Source organism: Fundulus heteroclitus, chromosome 18 (assembly GCF_011125445.2).
Source record: "Fundulus heteroclitus isolate FHET01 chromosome 18, MU-UCD_Fhet_4.1, whole genome shotgun sequence".
Classification (NCBI taxonomy): domain Eukaryota; kingdom Metazoa; phylum Chordata; class Actinopteri; order Cyprinodontiformes; family Fundulidae; genus Fundulus; species Fundulus heteroclitus.
The window spans coordinates 1736332-1748610 of record NC_046378.1 but is presented as its reverse complement, the minus strand read 5'-3'; the positions used below and the strand labels follow the sequence as shown (position 1 = coordinate 1748610).

General features: G+C 41.5%; 1 protein-coding gene across 3 annotated transcripts in view; it reads right to left on the bottom strand.

The window, feature by feature from the left end:
- The window catches only part of LOC105920609 (alpha-2-macroglobulin-like protein 1), a 49587-nt gene that overhangs the window by 30187 nt on the left and 7121 nt on the right, over positions 1-12279 (bottom strand). The window contains exons 6-18 of one of the 3 annotated variants that reach the window (XM_036149879.1): positions 11781-11949; positions 11619-11703; positions 11181-11301; positions 10979-11093; positions 10784-10893; positions 6971-7126; positions 6443-6679; positions 5243-5306; positions 3172-3317; positions 2931-3080; positions 2586-2837; positions 1300-1372; positions 1082-1217 (exon numbers count right to left, since the gene is read on the bottom strand). In XM_036149879.1, the coding sequence (XP_036005772.1) occupies positions 1082-1217; positions 1300-1372; positions 2586-2837; positions 2931-3080; positions 3172-3317; positions 5243-5306; positions 6443-6679; positions 6971-7126; positions 10784-10893; positions 10979-11093; positions 11181-11301; positions 11619-11703; positions 11781-11949 (1814 nt within the window). Of the gene's footprint in view, positions 1-890; positions 1027-1081; positions 1218-1299; positions 1373-2585; positions 2838-2930; positions 3081-3171; positions 3318-5242; positions 5307-6442; positions 6680-6970; positions 7127-10783; positions 10894-10978; positions 11094-11180; positions 11302-11618; positions 11704-11780; positions 11950-12279 lie in introns of all 3 variants that reach the window. The other 2 variants (XM_036149880.1, XM_036149881.1) reach the window with 2 other exon arrangements.

The following is a 12279-nucleotide window of genomic DNA, read 5'->3' as shown; positions in this document are numbered from 1 at the left end:
CATTCTAATCTCTATTTACTACCCATTTCCAGCCTACCTTCTTCCAACTAATCCTATTTAGGGGCCCTTTTCATAATAATAATAATAAAACTTTATTGATCTCACAATGGAGAAATTCACTTCTGTATCTTAACCCATCCCCTTGGAGAGCAGTGGGCTGCCACTGTGCGGCGCCTGGGAAGCAATTGGGGGTTAAGGGTCTTGCTCAGGGACCCAGAATGGCAGCTTGTGGGAGTTGAACTGAAAACCTCTGGGACCTAAGCTCTGTCCTCTATCCACTAGGCCACCACTCCCACTCATCCTTTTCTAAAACCCTTGACATCCATTCTCTTCATTTCTCCCATTGAGGACCCCCTTTCACACTCATTCACGATGTCTTCTTTGAACTCAGTGATGTTTCAGTTTAATGAGACTCAACCAATCCACAATGAAGGTACTCTTATAGCACATTACAAACTGGCTGATGCTGATCCAGTTGCAAACTCTCCCATCCGCTCAGTCTAGGCCTATTTTCAGTCTAATTTCTGTTCCTTACAGAGAGTAGGAGTGGACAGGGATCATTTGCCTTCTGAGACAGAACCTTCACTCTCTTCTGAGCTCGAACTTTAGCTATAAAGTCGCCATCTGTTCTTTGACTCTTTTCATCGAACCAGAAAAATTCTGATTCTTGTGGTATGGTTTGAGCTAACAACAGAAACCGTCCATGAAAAGAGATAAACCGATGGATAAACCCATTCATTACATGAACCTAATTAAATACCATTTAGAACATTTAGTATTAAATACATTTAAAGGCTTAAATGATTTGAGAAAATCAAACATTTGTGTTAAGCTTTTTTTCCTTCAGATTCTATTGCGTTATCTGTCTTCATGAGGTTTCTGCTTATTACCCCACAGTAATAAGGTCCCAGATCCAGGTCTCAGGAAACTCTGTTCTGACTGTCTCTTCTTTCTGCTCCTCTGGACCTCTAGCTGCTCCACCTCTAGCCACTTCCAAGTTGAAGGCAACAGGTCCAGCCATGCCTACTTCGAGAAAGACATGGATAAAAGAAAAAAGAAATCATTTTGACACTCTACTCACCCAACAGAGACTAGATCCCAGATCCAGGTCTCAATGAAGTTTTTTCTAATTGTCTCTTTAGGCATTCCAGCTGGAGCGGACACTGGAGCGGCTGCCAAATCCACTTCATCTACCATGGGAAGAGCCTCTGGCATTGCTAAATAAAGTTTAGAATGTGACTGTCTCTACATTCACCACTAAGAATGAGCAGGACAATAAAACACGAAAAATAAGCATACCATTAAACTTAAACAGGAAGCAGTCGTAAGGCTTTTTCACATCTGAGTTTGTCACAATTTTGACTCCAATGTCCTAGAAGTGGATAGACAAAGACAGAGAAGTCATGTGGGGCAGCGCCATGACTGATGTTCAACTCGCTAATCAGCAAGAGATCCGGAATGACAGCTAGAGGAAAACAGACAGAAAGGAGAGGTCAAAAAATTCAAAACATCAGAGACACACCACGTTGCCAAAAGTTTGTTTGGCTCCCATCACATGCATATGAACCTGTGTGACACCCATCCTTCATCCATCGGGGTTTAGTATATCAGCCCACTCTTTGCAGCTAAAGCAGTTTCAACTCTACTTGAGTTGAAACTCAATCCGTAGTCTCCACTACCAATACCAATGGGTTTTTGTTGATGTTTTATTTTGGGGGGGAGGGGTGTTCAGGTGTCAGACTTGTCAAAATAAATCAATATTTTGATATCAAAACTAAAGACTTTTTTAAAGTTGCTCATTGCATCTAAAGCAATACACGCTGAGCAATTTTAATCTCCAACTGTTTTCCAATCCAGGAAAGCAGCATTTCAATTTGCTCTAGTGTCTACTCCGCACTTGTTTTTCCCCAGTTCAGATGGTTAAAAACACAGCGCCATCATGGTCTTCTTAGTCACATTTTACTGATTATTAGAAATATTGCCAAAGTATTCACAATGGTGTCGATTATTACATATTGTTCTTAGTATTTTTTTGAGCTTGAAATTTTACCATTGATGTGCTTCCACTTCCACTAGCCTTGGTCTCTTATACTTGGCCTGCCTGTATTTGGCTGAGTTGCTGCCATTTCTAATCACTTCCTCTTTGTTATACCCCTTACAGCTGATTGGACTTATTGCACAGATGGCCTTTTTCAGTCAGACTGAAATCCACTGGGTTCCTGAGAGCAACCCATTCTTTCCCAAATGTTTTTAGGAGCACTCAATGTCTAGGTCATGGATGTCATACATCGGTGGATCTGGAAGTGTTTGGCACATTTTAAATGAGGAGTTTAGATGAGTAAACAACTAGTTTTGACACTATAGTACAGCTTAAATATAGACTACTGATGAAGTGAGATACTGAGAAAGTAAAAGGAGGTGAAAGAAACACGTAGAAACAGAACTGCAACTGGCGCAAAAACTACTGAGAAGAAATCCAGATGCAGAAGTAGGGGACAGATAAAGAACAAGGAGAAGGTAAAACACAGATACTATTAAAATGAAGTCTGGCCTAAATATACAACCCATTCAACATAAATCTTTACTTTAAAAATGCTGTAAACATCTGTCATCTGATCGAATGGAAGGAAAAGCGAGCGCTTTGATCGAAGGCCGACATCAACATCGATGGGAGGTGTCGGGGTGACTTCAGGTTCAGGATCCGGTTCAGGCACAGGCTCAAGCGGAAGCATAGGGATTGGCCTGGGGATTGGCCCGGGGAAGCAACGATGCGGCTCAAAGTCCTCCACCTCGTAATCATACCCCGACAGCTTCTGTACAGGCAGCTGGTTGAACACCTGTCAGCACAAGAACCCAAGGAGAACAGTCTAAACCTTTCGTTTTCTAAAACAAACAATCTGAACATGGTGGTGAGGAGCTGGTTGCTGTACATAGTCAACGGTGAGCTCCTGTTCTGGTTTCAGCAGAAGGACACTCTGGTCGATGGCTCTGACAGAGCACAGTGATTTGGGGTTGGCCTTCAGTGTCAGTGTGACCTCCTCCGCTGGAAGCTTCTGAACACAGGAGAACTTCAGGGACACCTGAAGAGACAACCATGGTGAACCATCAGAGAAATCCTGTTTATCCATGTTTCGGTTCTCTTCTAAAAACCCACATCTTTGTGTTCCTTACCTTATTGTTGAGGCAGAGCTGAACGGGGAAGTCCTGGCTGTCTGCGACCATCTCCCCATTGGGCATCACGGAGTAAACAATCACCTGGGCAACCGGTGCGAGGTCCATCACCTGACTCAGTGTGACTGTCAGCTCCCCTTTGTTGACTGGGGCATTAATCAGACGCATGAAAAGAGAGGTCAATATTTAAACAGGTGAAAATATTTTAGAGAAATAGAAAATAGCATTTTCTATTTCTAATGAATGCTATTGACCCAAAGACAACACCTGAGGGAACTTTGCTATGTTGCCACAGGCCTTTGATGCCTCAATACTAAACAGCACACATTGCACGCTTAAGTTCTTCAGTCAACAAACCCGAGAAACACTGTCTTCTGTTGAATGAAAAATGTCTCGTCCTTATAACTTTATTGATTTAATACACCACCAGTCAAACGTTTGTCTCCTTCAAGAAAGTTGAAAAACCATTAAACCATTTCAGGTGACTAACCTCATGAATCTCATCTCGAAAAGCCCAAGAGTGACCAACGCAGTGATCAAAACAAAGACTGAGGGGGGGGGGGGGGGGGTTAACCATTAACTACGCCATTACTTTATCAATTTGCTGCTGAATGTTAATATAATACAAGTATCAATATGTTACAAATCTACACAGTTATGTGATCTCAAATTAGATTGCTGGTGTTACAAAAACAAATGTAATACCAGCAACCTAATTTGAGATCAGATCTAAAAGAATTGATTCTAAAGCTTGAGAATTGGAATCAAATCTTGAAATATGAATTGATACCCAGTCCTATGCAGTTCCCTATGGATGATGGAGCTCCCCCCATTACCAATACAGTGTTCAATTACCCTACAAAGGAAGCTCACTTCCATCGCTTGCTCTAGGCAACAATCAGAATGAGAATGCTGCACACTGGGGTGAGAACCACTCGTATTGAATGACACTCTGTCTTGACCTTAATAACAGAACCACACCATTTGCAAAAATCAAAGATGAGATTGTGATGTTTGCAAACCAGAAAGACACTCTCCCCTCCACAAACAGGTTCAGGGACAAGGTACAGCACTGGTGGAGGCAAATCCACATTTACACCTATCTCGAGTTTGTGCCTAGAATATGGAGACAGTTCTTGCTTTGTTCATAAATAGACTAGTTAGTGCTTAAAAGCATCCCGGTACCCCACACAAAATGGCAAAAAGCAGTCCTAGCCTCCTTTCCAACAAACTACAGTAAACTTTCCAGAGAGTCTAAAAAGAGGGATGGCTCGATAGTCAGACCACTATCCCCGGCCCACTTTCTTCAAGTTTGAAACCACCAAATGATCCTCCATGTGACATCAAAGAGGCACGTCGAACCAATCTGCCCTAGGGTTGCACAGTACATTGCTAATTTATCGTTCTCACAATATCACTAGATACTCCGAAGAACTGCTTGGACTGCAATAAGCGTTAGCTAATTAATTTTAGGACTATGTATTCAAGTTTTCTATACACGTAATATACTTGATGACTTTGTTCAATGCAGCATAAAAAGTTATAGGAAGGTAAAGAGGAGGGAATGTGGTCAAGTCATTAAGCAGCAACACCTAAGTTAGAAATTACTTTTTTAATAAAACTTTGCTGTTGAGATGGAAAAATAAAACGAAAACTTTCTTCCCATAAACAGCTCATTTTCTGGGGTGTGTGTTTGGTATGAAACCAAAGCAGATAAACATTAACACTTTTTATTCAGTAGTTTATTTGTCAAGTCACATCACTATAGCAATATTCACTAGTATTATCATATCCTTTCCTGCAGCCCTAAAGAGCCACAAAATGTTCAGAGCCTCCAGTTTCTAAACAAATATCCTTCTCTCTTGGGGCCCCCAAGTTTTTTTAAATACACTCAGCAGGTTCTGCCATTAAGCAGATTTTCTAGATGAACACTACATGGTTGATTTGCTTACAAAACGCTTGAAACTTTACCAAAACTTTTGGGTTACTGGATATTCAATAAGAAAACCATGTACTAGATGACATTCAGTTTATCCTTCGTAAACTTGATTAGTTAACATTAGTTTCATACCAGTTCCTGCTGTGACATCCACCGGGACAAGATCATGACGCACAATTGCACCTTTGGAGAGAACCTACAAAAGCAGACAATGTAAGCAGGGAACATCTTATTACTATGGAATTTTAACATTACAGAGAGTTAAAGTTTCCACTGAAAGTAGAGAAAAATATATGGAATCACTACTCTTGGATGATGTTCTGTCAGTCTTTTTGCCACCGAAAACTAAATGATATGACCCAAAACATTTATTTACCGGCATGAAGATCTCATGCAGAATAAATGTTGCAATTAAAAGGTAAACGTCTAATTTTAGCTAAATTAAAATTGGAATAAATATTTAATTTGCATTTTTTTCAACTAATAACTGCATAGCTCTAATCAAGTCTCTAGTTAATAGCTATTGCAGCTTTCAACAAGAGATCGGTCATCTTTAAAACACAGAAATGCTCATAAAATTCCGACAGGGTAAATAAACAGTGACGCTCAAGACGTTGGTTGCTCTGAGTCAGCTACAGTAGGTCTAACATTTGGAGTTCAAACAGAATGAGAAGATCAGGAAAAGCGAAATATCCAGATAGACCGAGAAAGCAACAGGATAGAAAACTCAAAGTAATCTGTGCTGTAAACAAAAACATATAACACAAAAAGTACACAAAAAATGGGCAGAAACAGCAGTCCATTTTTTGTGAGCGAAATGTTTGAAATCATCTGAAATAAGTGGGCTTTAGGTTGAGAAAATCCAAACTAGAACCAAGATTAAAAGTTAAACAGAGAAAACAAAGGTCAGGTGGGTCTGAAGAGACCCAGCTATGATTATTGTACAGATGCTGGATCCAGGGACAAACCCTGAATCTGCTTTGGAAAAAAAATTATGCTGGAACGTTTGGCCGGAACATCAAACAAAGATGACCGACTGCCAAAAATAAGGCAACCCTTGAAATAGTAGACACTTTTCTCAACATTAGGACAAAAGGGTATTAACTGAGATGTGTTCTTCTTGCACTTGATCAGATGTATCAGTGATAAAAGTGTTTCTAAAGCATGTTTTGCAAAGCCAAGATATCCAGCTAGCAAATAAAAGCCATTTCTACCATATGTGATTTTCCTTTGGGTACAAAATGACACATTTGCAGATGATCATCCTCCAAGATTAGTGATTATATATTCTGGGTGGGTTTATACGACAGGAGCTGTGAATGTGACACAAACCAGGTAGAAGAAGTTAAGGACCGTCTGGCCCTCCTTCAGTTCCTTCCCCTGAATGATGTACTGAGCTTTCACAGTTACGTCTCTGTCACAGGGGAGGCCCTCGCTGATCTGCTTGAGTTTCAGGAAACTATTGCTCTTGGAATAAGCTGGTGAGACGTACAGGTAGGCTGATCCATAATCTGGTTGTCGTAAAGTGGGAAAACGAGGTTCGTTTTCTTGCGTATCATTGGTGAGAACCTGTGAAGTAAGATCAATTGTGAAATTAGACCAAGACTGAAACATACACTGACTTCCAGGCATCTTGGTTCATTCAAGTGAAGGGCAACAAAGACTACACAGACACACCACACTATGCCCCTTAAGTCCACCAACTGGCCTAAAGGACAACATGGACGTTGGCAATACCCATCCATCTTTGTTGGTTCGCCAACCCTGAGCAAACCCTATAAATCATACAATGATGGGAGCCGATACATTGTCCGAGATATTCCTGCAAACAATAACAAACAACAAAATATACACCCAAACCTTAAGAGAGACAGAGCCCGTCCATTGATTTGTGTTCAGAGAAAACTGACAAATGCCTTTCAAGTCTGTTGTGAGCGTTGTCTCCTTGGAGTTGTCGACAAACAGGTAAAGCAGCTCGTTAGCAACAGGCTGGCTGTCGGGGCCAACCACTTTGATCTGCAAAACAGAAAGAAAGCCTTTTACGATATCTATTATCTTACATCCATCCAGGATTATTTTGTCCATTTGGAAGAATGTCCCTCAGTTACTAGTATGCTTATCAACACATTAAACCCTGACCTGATCCCTGCAGTTTTACAGCTCTGCTACTTCTACCTTAAAAGTTGGGGACTGCTTCAACAACTGGTAGCCAGTCAGAATACTGTAATTAGGCGACTGCCATAGCATTTGCAAGAAGAGGCAGTGTCGTGAGAAGCACAGCACTGCCAAATGCATGGGCAGTGCCTAATACTATGCACCTAATAGCGCGTTTCTTTATTTATTTTTCTTCCGTCACTGTTAATACAGCCCGAACCGTAGGGTCCACCCCCACAAAGTATATATCAAAACGTGTGTCTCGTGCTGTGAAGTGTGCTATTTGTACTTGTGCCATTTCGAGTGACCATGGCGACACAATTTGCCAAAAACCACGCCAAAAAGTCCCATACAAATCAATGGAGAAAATGGCGACATTTTCTGGCAGTTACAGGGACGCACTCTGCCGTTTTCAAAGATTTCAAAACTCCGAACAACTTCAGCCTACTCACTCAAATTTCACTCTACGTAGACAAATTACTGGATGCAGGAAATGTAACCCTCATTGGTGTAGCATTTAAAGATTTTTCGCAAATCACCTCAGAGCGACACAAAGTAAAAACCCTCCTCATTCATTTCCTATGGAGCCGTTTTGGAAATGACACCTGAAAATCCCAAACAACACATGTTTTTGCATCGCCGCTACTCCTAAGCCACTTGATGTAAAGACATGAGACTTTCACACATGAATGTCCCGACCCTTCTGGCACTCACAAATAAGGAATTTTGTGGATAACTGTTACGGTTTTGCCGCAGGAACAATTTGTTCGGGAGTAACAAATGTGCAAAATCCTGAAAACGCTTTGGACCTGCATCCTTCCACATGATCCACGTTTTTACAGCGTCGCTGTGCCTAAACAGATTTCCGTACAAACATAAAAATAAGCACCATAGTCCTCCAAAGCCTGCTGATACTCACGGTGAAACAATTATTTTGATATCTCTTATACTTTTTCAGCTACAGCGATTTGTTCGGGACCCTTTTTAGAGGATTTTTGCATTTCCATAGAAGCTCCCCTTTATATCATGATTTTTTACGCCTTTAATAAAACATTTCAGCAAAAAATGATAGCTTGTCTTCTTCCCCTATCCATACGAAATAAACGCAGAATAAATTATGTCTCTACCATTTACGGTTCACAAAATATCGAGTGTTGTTCGAGGCAAAGTATTCCATTCTATTCCAATTAAACAGACTCTGACCCAAAGTGTCTGCGTGCAGCAGAGGTGTGAGTGAGTTTCCATGATAATGGAGCTATGCTGGCCAGAGGTTACTACAGGCCAGGGACATGTGCCATTGACATTGCATGGCAACTTTCAACTCCCACTGCAGTGGCTGTGATGAATGTAGGAATCTGAAATTCACAGTCACTTCCTCTTAACATTTTAAAAATTTCCAGTGATTATGAGGCATGTGTCACTTTTCTGTTCCTTTTTGGATTTCACATGCTTTCCTATTGGGCCTCTGAGTTGAGTCCCACAGGACCTGGCAGGATGCCCGGACATGACCCCCCCAAGGCCCCCCCCCCGGCCGATACAGCACCACCCACCTGTGGGAAATGGCACTACACAACATTTTGGTCAAATGTTGACTTCTGGGCCCAGATTTGATGAGGCTGTGTTGGTAAAGAACGGCAATCTGACCCATGATCTGTGGTAACCTTTGGTGACAGTATTTGCACCCTTTGTGAGGCACTTTCCAGTACAGGATTTGGAGCAAATTAACAGAGTACCATCACCCTGTGATACTAACCACAACCATGATAGAGGCTAACGGTTAGCATGTTGCTAACCGGAAGTAGCTCTAGGAAGGGCGTATAACCTTTTGCTTCGCCAGGTGTGTTCTTCCTTTACAGAGAAAGCTCCACAACAAATCTGGGCAATGTTGCATAAAGCATCTCCAAGCTATGAGGTGTCAAACATCCATTTTTAACCCATTTGTGCCCCTGCTAAGTGCTGCAGAAATATTTTGCGCCTTTATTAACATATTTCCAGCAAAAACAGATAGTTTGTCTGGTTCCCCTCTCCGTTCCGAATTAAACAGAGAAGAAATTACGTCTTTAGCCTATACGGAACCGGAGATATGAAGTGCTGCTTGCGGCTGCCAATGCTTTTCACTGGGACACAGTTATCATCTCAAAAACACATGACTATATATGGCTACAGTATATCTCAGACACAAAGTGGAGGATTTGCGTGCAAGATCAAATCCCGGTGTGGGACACTTATAGTATTATGATTTAACCCCCACAGTGTGTATATCAACATGTGCATGCTGATCTCACGGAGTGTTCTTTTTGTACCACCTGCCATTTTGAGTTACCATGGCGACGTAATGAACAAAAAAACATGCAAAATTGTATTTTCTCCCTTTTTGAGGCACTTCCATGTACACGATTTGTACCAAACTAACAGAGTCCAATCAACCGATGATACTGAACACAATCATGTTATCAGCTTACGGTTAGCATGTTGCTAACCGGAAGTAGCTCTAGGAAGGTCCTACCAACTTCTGCTTGACAGAGTCTGTGCTTCCTTTAGAGAGAAAGCTCCACAACAAATCTGGGCCATGTCGGACAAAGCATGTGTATTTTATGAGGTGTCAAACATTCATTTTTGCCCCCTTTTTGCCTCTGCTACATGCTGCAGAAATGCTTCAAAGGCACCAAAATCACACATTACACTCCAAAATCACCCCCACATGATAAAGATATTGATGAGTAACACAGGGCTGCAGCTGTCAGTGAGTCTCCATGACAACGCTGCTACCAAGAGGCTCCTAGGAGCTCAGGGACATGCTCCATTGACTTAACATGGCACCTTTCGACGGCCGCTGCGGGGGCTGTGAAGACCGTAGGAACCTGAAATTCGCAGTGTTACTTCCTGTTAGTATTTTTGACGGTACAGTATGCACCACGAGGCAGGCGCCTTGCTAAATTTCTTCAGAAATTTTCTAGTTATTCCCTATTGTTGTGTACGAGGGTAGACATTATTAGCTAAGGAAAGTGACATGTCTTTCAGTGCACAGGTTTCTGACTAATATACGGAAATGCAAACTCTCGGAAAGTAAGTAAAACAAAAAAGGTATAAAATATCCTTCATCCAGACATTTTCAAATTGACTATTTATGTTTTAAAAAAATTGTTATTTCAGAAAAAAATCCTGTTTTGAAACAGAGTAAGTCTATTACACTATCTAACAGAATCAATAATTTGTACAACATTTAACTGGAAATCCGCCTGGAGGCCTAACAGGGATGATATGGCGGGCTGGTGTTTGGCTTGGTGTCACATTTACCACAGGTCTTGAGATCATAGGCTTGCTCTACTAAGTAGTAAAAAGGTTGAACAATCTTGAGACTGCAGAAGTGATCACAAGTGGTTAATTATGAGAAACCACTACATATTTGAACTATACTAAGCTAACTTGTTTACTGCAAACAGGGACTAGCTTTGCACAGGGGGTTGAATCATTTTAGTTGTGTTTGGATGCCAACTGGTCACTGACTGAGCTCTTTACCTTTCCTTCGAATGGTATGCCAGGCTTGTATGCTGCAGGTACATCCTCAAAGGTGATAGTCCTGAGCTGAAAGCTTAGGCTAGCTGTCCCGGAGCCTTTAAGAACCACCCCTGGATAGTGTCAAACACAAAAATCACAGCCTGTTAGAACCTAGAGCAAAAAGTCCAAATGGCACCAGGATCTTTATAGGCCCACCTGTTCCAAACTCCTCCAACTCAGCAGTTAGCTCAAAGCTGTCCGAGTATGAATAGTTGTTCAGACCAAACTCTGCCAAGCTCACAGTCTCTGTGGCACATCCAGTTTTGTCCAACTGGAACATTTTCAAATATGGACATGCTTTAATTAACAGACAGGAAGTGTTTTGAGTAAGTAAAATCTTTTTCTCTGGGATACTCACAGTCAAATCATAGCTCTTGCAGATGTCGTTATTTGGCTTTTCGGTACGCCAGAAAAACACAAAGGATTTCCGACAAAACTCAGCCTTCACTGTGCCAATAACCGGTTTCCCATAAGTGTATCTGCACAAAAAGACAAAGAGAAAGACACATGGCTCCTTCTTTCCCCCCATTTTACAAATCCAAGCATGGCACTTTTGATAAATAATTTAATCAGCCACTAAACGCACAAGTACTTCGTAACATATAAATACAAGTGTTCAATCTGTTGTCCGAGACAATTCATCCCTCCGTTCCTACTCGTGTAAAGCTAATGAAAAGCCGCAGTGTGCAAGGCAGCACATGACTATTGCGCTTTCATACCATTGTATGTAATCCTAAAAGTTTTCATTATCTGCAAATTGTATGTTAGCATTTATAAAATCTTAATGGTCACTCACTTGCCACAGATCTTAAAAGTTGTGCTTGTATCTAGGATGGTTATCACGCTGGGCAGGTCCACTATTACTTCAAACTTGGGCAAAACTGCAGCACAATCACAGCAGTGAAACAAGCAGCAAAGAGACAACCCTCAGCTCAAAGATTAGCTGCTGTGCTCTCACCGTACTCCTTGATGTCAAAGGTGTGGCTGATCTCTTCTCCTATGTCTGTCTTAACACTGATCGTGTAAGTTCCCTGGGCCGCCTCGGGAACAGACAGGTGTGACAGATCGAGGATGCCGTCGCCAATGGTCTGATTCAGCCACTGGGCAATGCGATTTGAATTGGGATCCTAGACATAGGAATTACATGAATAACTGTAAGTAAACTGTAAAATCAATAATTAACGTAGGGTAAATATTTGGCCACAAAGCCTTTTACAATAAAAACAATGGAAACTATGATTTGGCATTACATAGTTATCTCATAACCTGTCCAGGGTGTACCCCGCCTCTCGCCCATTGAGAGCTGGAGATAGGCACCAGCACCCTTCGTGACCCCAACAGGGATAAGCGTGTAGGAAAATGGATGGATGGATAGTTATCTCATAGCTAGAGTCTGGTGAGGGAGTATTAACTGACTAGAAGATCATTACATTTATGAAAATATAATCACCAGAAAC